The following is an 8,221-nucleotide window of genomic DNA, read 5'->3' as shown; positions in this document are numbered from 1 at the left end:
ATGGACCGTGCTGGGTCACTGAGACCAGGAGGAGAATCAAGCTGGTGGGGTAGTGCCCCCCAGTACCAGTATGTCTCCTTTGAGCACTGCACTAGTTATGGCCTGCCCTCTGAGAACGGGATCCATGAGCACAGACCTCAGGGGAATACAGGCCCCCGGCCTAACATTCATCCTACACAGGTATGAGGATGGGTTGGAGGGAGAGGAAGCTTGTGGGAAGGGGGGTGAAGGAGACAAGAAAACAAAGAGAAAAGGTGCTAGGTAAAAGAGGAGGGTTGAATGGATTTGGGACATGGGGGAAGGAGACTGGGCACAGATTAAGGGAACTAGGAGATAGGAAAGGAAATAGCAGAAGGTGGAAAGATATTAATATCTTAAAACTGGAGAACTCGTTTTAAAAATGCTGTCTTGTTCCCTGTCTCACAGAAGAAGAGATGGATATACTGAGGCCAAGAGAAACATATATCTATAATTATGCACACATGTTCACATATGAATTACCTAGCACATTGCAGAAATAGGCATGTTATAAGTAACCTTTACCTGTACACTCATGACTATATGTTCTCCTACTCTCCCCATCCCCCTATACCACCATGTACACATTAGTGTTCGTTTTCCAATCTGTTCTCACTATTATGCATGTACACATTTTGAATTGCATAGAGGCATGCATACACACATGCCCACAATATACTTTCTGAATTGTATAGAATTATCCATACTGCTGTGGTTACACCTACCCGTGTGCAGGCATGCTCACTCCTTTACATTTATATACAAACATGCAAACACATGTATAAACAAGCTATAGAAACTACTGTTCTTCCTATGGACATCCCACACCCCACCTCCAGAAATAAAACACAAGAGTGGAGAAGGTTGAGAAATTGATTAAATGGCCATATTTCAGATACATTAATGTAGGATGATGCAGCAAACTGTTGCCTCATTTAAAGAGGGATGTCAGTTGAATGCCTCTTTCCCTGGCATTAGGGCAGCTAGGTGGTACAGTGGATACAGTGCTAGGCCTGAGGTCAAGAAGACTCATCTTCCTGAGTTCAAATGTTGTCTCAGAGACTTACTAGCTGTGTGACCCTGGGCAAGTCATTTAACCTCTGCCTGCTTCAGTTCCTCATCTATAAATGAGCTGGAGAAGGAAATGGCAAACCATGCCAATACCTTTGCCGAGAAAGCCCCAAATGAGGTCACAAAGGGCTGGACGCGACTGAAAGGACTAAACAAAATCTATGGCAATACACCTGGCACCGTGAAAGATGTGGCCCTTACCCACGAGGAGTTTACAGTCTAATTAAAAGAAACTGGATATATATGAATGAAAAGAGAATAGACAGTAATGAAAAGTGAAGTAAATAATATAGTGTCGTAGGGATTTAGAAGACGGAGCCATCACTGGAGACCGATAATTCTGAAGCTATGCTAGGACGCAAGTTGGAGGTAGAGGAGTGAGGAGAAAGCCTAGGAAAGACAGTTGGAGCAAAGACAGACATAGCCAGAGGGAAGAAGAAATCAGGAGAGGTGGATGGAACCAACTCGGCTGGGAGAAGGAATTATGGTGTGACAAGTAAATATGACTGAATAAGGAAGGTGGAAAACGGCAGAAAATGTGGAAGAAAGAGAGGAGATAGTAGAAAAGAAAAATGAAAGTGGGGTTCAATGAGGAAAAAATATACATATTTGGGGAACGTGTCAGAAAAAAAGAGGAAGCCAACAGTGAAAAGTACTTTGTTTCATGGGGCATTTTGTTGTCTTGGGCTGAAGGGAACCTAAGAAGGATCGGGAACAAAAGAGGATGGACTGTCTAAGTGGCATGGGAATTATAGACTCCCACAGAGTCACTGATTCTGGAAATTTCTCAGGGCTTCCTGAGGCCAGGACTATAAACTCTGGGATGGTGGGGGGCGGGGGGGGGGGGAGGAGGCAGGGAGGGCACCTGCATAAAAATCACTGATGTGGTGAAGTCACTGGCGTTCAGGAGAGAGGAAAGAAACGAAGTCATTGGTTAGGAAGACCAGTGTGGGAGTTGCCTTAATGTCAGGCAAAGGGCTCAGAGCTATAGTCAAAAGGGCATGGGTTCTACTGTTCTACTTTTAAATTTAAAAATGTTTGAATACCCACTTTGTGTCCAACAAGAGAATACAATTCAGTGGGAAAGATAAGAAAAGCCTGTTTTAAATATTAGAGAACAGCACAAGACTGTATAAAATTAAGTGATAAAGTGTGATACCAACTAAAAGTGTAATGGTGTTTTTGAGCTGGCAGAGGCTGCAGGGTTCCACCTAGTTACTAGCTGTACAACCTTATCTTCTGTGAGCCTCAGTTTCCTGGTTTGTAATACAGAGAAACACCTGCCCCTACTTACCTACACAGTTGTATCAAATGAGGTCATGTATAGCGAAGTGCTTTGTAAACAAAGTGAAACACTAATTGTCAGCCATTACCAACAGTGTGGTTGAGGTGGCCCCTGAGGTTCCTTTTGACTTTGAAATTCTGTGATACTGTGGGTTGAAATGGTCAGAGAAGATAGTTTCACTTAAGCTGGGGCTCTGAAAGATGTAGCATTTCAGCAAGGGGAACAGCCCAAAGAAAGACTTCTGGGTGGGAATCATGACATTTCAGGAAAAAGAGAAGAGACCGGCCTGTCCAGGAATGAGAGTATAAGCTGCTAAGTAGTAAAGCATGCCAGAAAAATAGATAGGGTGGTATAAGATTCTGAAAGGCCTTGAAAATCAGACTGGAGTTTTTGTTTCTCCCTTTCCCTGTCCTCTTCTCTCTTCTCCTCTTCCTTGGTGTAACCGGTTAGTGCTGAGCCAAAGGGTACATATTTAGCTCTTTTAATCTCCTCCCACCCAGGGTCTGATGTCAACCCTCCCTCCCTGCTGTACACACCTACTTCCCCCTCAGCCTGGGACCCAGGAGAAATCAAGCATCAGGGCCAAAGAAAGTTAAGCAGCTAGCTTTGGGAAGCGGATTCCGTTTTACCAGCCTTGGCTTTGCTGTTGGAGTCCCAGGTGGAATGAGTAGAAGCAGGCGCTGCCCCAGTAATTAACTCAATGCAGAGAATAGGATGCTCCTAGGAAGGTCTGTGTCTCTGTCCAGGGCTACGAGCTTAAGTTTCCAAACTCAGTGCCTTTTATTGTGAAACCTGATCTCTCCTACCCCAGGCTCTCAGAACCAGCCCTATGGCCTGAACTGACCCTGGCCCAGAGGATAAGTGGTTGCAGAAGGAATGTCATAGGACCTATGCCCCCTTGCCATCATACACATGCTTGACGCTGGGGTGGTTGGTAGTTGTTTGCTGAACAAATCCTCTTGGTCCTTCTCTGAAACCTCATCATATCTGCTAGATGGCCTACCATCTACCTTTGGGGTATAGGGTTCCTAGGCTATGGAGAGGCTTACTCTCAGCCCCCACACATCAGTCTATCTCTGGTCATCTTACTCTGGGGAAAAGTGGATTGACAGCTGTGGGATTTGTTCCCATTTTGAGTTATTGATTCACCAGGATCTATAGACAGAGAGAAAGGGATAGGAAAGATTAAGTGGAAACAGGGAAGTGAAAGGGGGAGTGTGAGGTAGAGAAGCACCCGTACTTACTATCTCTCTCTGCCTTGATAGGACCACTGAGGCTACTGTACACACCAAGAGAAAGATAGTATAATTTTATAGGTCAGGATGGTCTGGCAAGATAGGATGGTGAGATGGGAAGGGTCTTGAAGGATTCTATAGGGAAAGAAGCTGGGGAGATGGTCTATGTTTTAATATTATGAATAAATTTCACGTAAAAGTGTCTAATTGACATGGCTTGATTAGAGCCCGTAGTTTTGTGTATTTTGGGCCAGAAAAAAAAGACCTGACTCCAACACTCGGTGCTTCCTGCCTTCTTGCTGTCCAGTAGTTTCAGTCATGTCTGACTCTCAGTGACCCCATTTGGGGTTTCCTTGGCAAAGATACTGGAGTGGTTTACCATTTCCTTCTTTAGCTCATTTTATAGATGAGGAAATGGAGGCAAACAGAGTTAAGTGTCTTGACAAGGGTCACACAGCTAGTAAGTGTCTAAGGCCAGATTTGAACTCAGAGAGATGAATCTTCCTGATTCCAGGACCAGAACTCTATCCCTGCCTTATGCCAAAACAAAAAGAAATTGGGAGAAGGATGACAAAAGAAGAAGAGTGGATAGTCAAAGATGGTGATAGAGGGACAAAGGCAGGGGTAGGAAAGACAGAGGCCTGAAGACATGGAATAAGTGGAGAAGAAGAAATTAGGAATGAATGAGCCAAGGGTAAGAGTGGACAGTTAAAGACGGAGGAAGAGTTAGAAGTAGAGAATGAAAGATGGATAGATGGATGAATGGGAGCTCCAACTACTGATGCCTGCTTTTGGGGGATTGAAGAAGCCTATACTTCCAACCTCTTCTATTTCTGTGAGTGGCTCTATCTTTTTCTCTCCATCTGCCTCAATTCAACAAACATTAAGTACCTACCATGTACGAGGCACCATCCTAGGTGATACAGATCCAAAGACAAAAACAATTCAGTCTTTGCTCTCTAAGACAATGGCAATCTTTTTTGGTTGCGTACTCTATCAGGAATTAAAAAAAAAAGAAATGATGACTCATCTATAATATACGCATATTTATTTATAGATTATATGCTTTAGCTACTATTCCAATATATTGACATAAAATGTACGTAAAGTGTAGAAATGGGATAAGATAAATAAATAATATTTTAAATAATTTTCATTTGATTTCTCCAACATACTAAAACATTTTGCTCTCACTGAAAATATTGTTGATTGAATATACATCATTACTTTAGAAGACCTTTTGGTTTAACAGTTTGTGATACAGCATTTCAAAGGTCTGGTTCTACATTTACTTTATTGATTTTTAATAAATGTCATAGCTGGCAGAAGTTACCTCCCAATGATATATAGAGCCAGGCACAGTGGTACATGCCTGTAATCCCAGTTGAAGCTGAGGTTGGTGGATATGTTGAGCTCCGGACTTCTGAGCTGGAGAGGACTAAACCAACTGGGATCCACCCTAAGTTCAGTGTTACAATGGTAACACTCAAGATTGGAGGGCTGTCAGGCTGCCCTTTGAGGCAGGCAGGTGGTGCAGTGCCTGGGGTGCTGGACCTGGAATCAGGAAGCCCTGAATTCAAATCTGTCTTCAGACACTAGCTGCATGACCATGGGCAAGTCACTTAATTTCTGTCTGCCTCAGTTTCCTCAACTGTAAAATGGGCATAATCATACCTACCTGGAAGAGTTGTCAGGATCAAAATAATATTTTAAAAACACTTAGCACAGTTGCCTGGCACATAGTAGGCACTGTATAAATGTTTATTCTCTTTCCTTCTCCAACCCCCAACCTCCTCTACCTAACCCAAGGGAAAATGAAGTACCCCTTCTTGGAAGTGAAGCAAGTCAAATCCCCCTGGCCCATCAGTAGTGGGATCAGGCCTATGAGTGGCTGCTATATTTCCAGCCTGGGTGAAATAGAGAGACCCAGTCTTAAGTAAAATAAATAAAAGTTAAAAATCAATATATATATATATGTATATATGTATGTATGTATGTATATATGTAGGTCCAAATGAAAGAAACTGTTGCTTGTACTTAACTAAATCAAAATACTGATTTTCAGTCCCATCCAGTAATTATGCTAAGGTTTAATTTCCATCATTAAGGCAGTGGTCTGTGGTGTCTGAAGGACAGGTGTCAGGCCCAAAGGGTGACTGTACCAGGTGGGGAGAAGAGAGCTGATGATGCCCAGGTAGTTCTGATTTCCTAGTGGTGAGTGGCTTCTTACTCGCTTTCAAAGTGTCCACTGAGGTGTTTTGTTTCGTTTGGGGGGTCAGGGTCTTAGGAGCAGGTTGTAGGGCCAAAAGAGTTCTGTGTACGGCTACTTGAGCACCAAGCCCACAGGTAGCCCCTGAAACGTTGCCTCGCCTCTTGCTTATTGTACCAGCTCCTCTCAGATTGTCCTTGCTGCATTCTTCTGGTCTGTTATAGGCCTCCTTTCCCCACCCCTCCTGAGGATGGGATGTGAAGGGGAAAGGAGAACTTGAGCAGGTAAGCCCCACTTCAGAGGAGATCAGGCATTTGTGCAGCTGCTGCTAGCGCAACTGTAAAGGTGTGAGTCAAGCCCAGACCCGGCTCGCCTTCCTGACTGCCTGAGGACCAAATGGATTATCTTGAGTACTCTAGGGGATGCTTTAGAGACCATTGCTCTAGGAACACATATACTCACTTTCCTTTTTCTTGGGTGAAGAGCAAAAACTAATTTGCTTCTTTCCTCTCCTACCTAGCTCTATGGCCACCACCCGGAACAACCCTTGGAAAAGAACATGGCAGGTCCCAGGCAGAAGGCCCCCAGCTCTGCCATGGACAGCAGTGAGGAAGATCACCATTCCAAATGCCAAGGTAGTAGAGACTGAGGCAGAAGGAATTCTGGGAGCAATGGAGGTACAGAAATCAAGGGCAAGTTAGTCATTCACCTTGTCATAACCAGGATTAGAATCTAGGCTTCTTGATAGAAAATTCAGAGCTTTTCCCACCGCTGCATAATAATAGCTAGCATTTATATAGCGCCTGCTGTGTGCCAGACACTGTGGTAAGTACTTTATAACCATTATCTCTTTATAGTTTTATGATCATTGTTTGATCCTTACAACAACTCTGGGAAGTTAGTGCTATTATTATATTCATTTTCTAGTTGTGGAAACTGAGGCAAATAGAAGTTAAGCAACTTGATTAAAGTCTCATAGCTAGTAAGTGTCAGAAGGTAGAATTGAACTCAGGTCTTTCTGACTCCAGGCCCAGTTATAAGATAGCGTCAAAGAGAGAGAATCACACTGAAGGCAAATCATAGGAGGGACTTTGGGACTCTTCCAGTTCTTTATTTGAAGCCGGCCTACCTTGATCTTCCTCTCCCTCAGACTGTGCCCATCGAATGGGACAAATTGTGCGAAGGAAATTGGGAGAGGACTGGATCTTCCTGGTATTGCTGGGATTGGTTATGGCGCTGGTTAGCTGGAGTATGGACTATGTCAGTGCCAAGAGTCTGCAGGGTATGTCTGACTTCTTGACCACAACATTCTAGGCCTTGACCCACAATTCTCTCTGCTCCCAGTCCCTAGTAGATCCTAAATCTCTTTTTGTTCCTCCAGTCCCCTTCTTCAAGGGGACGCAATGATTCCAAGATTACTTCCAGGTCTAATTTTCTGTGATTCTTCATGTGTTTCTTGGTCTCTGATCCAAGATGGGCTTATATCATGGATGACGGAAATAATACCACAAGATGAGGGTATAGGCCTGCCCTCTCTTGTCCCTTTAAGTCCCTGAGATCCCATCCTCATCAATATCTCTCAAACTGTGATTACCTTTTTGTCTAACAATCTGTGCTTATTTTGTCTGTTCTCCATATCTGATCGTCTGCCCACACCTCCGCAGCCTACAAGTGGACATACTACCAGATGAAGCCCAACCTTGCCCTTCAGTTCCTGGCCTGGGTCACGTTCCCACTCACCCTCATCCTCTTCAGTGCCCTCTTTTGCCACCTCATTGCCCCACAGGCTGTTGGTGAGATCTTCACACCAGACTTTTATTTCAGCTTTCCCAGAATATCCACCCCATTGATCTGTAGGCCATTAATAAGAACTCTTCCTTCTCCCCATTCCTGAAAGCTCATTCCCCAGGCTCCATGAATCTATTATTGATTCTTTCCCTCCCATTTCCTACTAACCTCCACTGGTCCCTCATGACCAGACTCCCTTACCCTTACTCCTTTCTTCTGGCTAGCACACCACCTTCGGATCTCAGGGTTAGCCTTGAACTTGTCAGTCTTGTTGCTCTCCGTGTACAGGCTCTGGGATCCCTGAGATGAAGACCATTCTTCGTGGGGTAGTTCTAAAGGAATATCTCACTCTCAAGGCCTTTGTGGCCAAAGTCATTGCACTGACTGCTGGTCTAGGAAGCGGCATCCCCGTGGGCAAAGAGGTAGGCACAAGTGGTAATAGGGTAAGAAATACCTACGGGAGAGCTGTGAGGGGGTGGCAGACAGGCAAAAAGGACCTAACTGGAGTGGTATCATGAGGACACGAGGTAAAATGAGAAGCATGGGGAACAAGCTGAGATCGGAATTCATGGGCACTGGATAGCTGTCCAACATTAACCTCTGAACCTCTTTCTC

The 8,221-nt window shown here is 44.3% G+C and overlaps 1 protein-coding gene across 1 annotated transcript in view; it reads left to right on the top strand.

Annotated features, from left to right (window-relative positions):
• The window catches only part of CLCN1 (chloride voltage-gated channel 1), a 33,479-nt gene continuing 25,258 nt past the window's right edge, over positions 1-8,221 (top strand). The window contains exons 1-5 of the mRNA XM_036760866.1: positions 1-180; positions 6,339-6,453; positions 6,969-7,100; positions 7,483-7,611; positions 7,895-8,028. Coding sequence (XP_036616761.1) covers positions 1-180; positions 6,339-6,453; positions 6,969-7,100; positions 7,483-7,611; positions 7,895-8,028 — 690 coding nt within the window. The remainder of the gene's footprint in view (positions 181-6,338; positions 6,454-6,968; positions 7,101-7,482; positions 7,612-7,894; positions 8,029-8,221) is intronic.

The sequence above is a fragment of the Trichosurus vulpecula genome, chromosome 5, assembly GCF_011100635.1.
Source record: "Trichosurus vulpecula isolate mTriVul1 chromosome 5, mTriVul1.pri, whole genome shotgun sequence".
In the NCBI taxonomy this organism is placed as follows: Eukaryota; Metazoa; Chordata; class Mammalia; order Diprotodontia; family Phalangeridae; genus Trichosurus; species Trichosurus vulpecula.
Note: the sequence above shows the minus strand (reverse complement) of the source record. Positions and strands in the feature narration are given on the sequence as shown.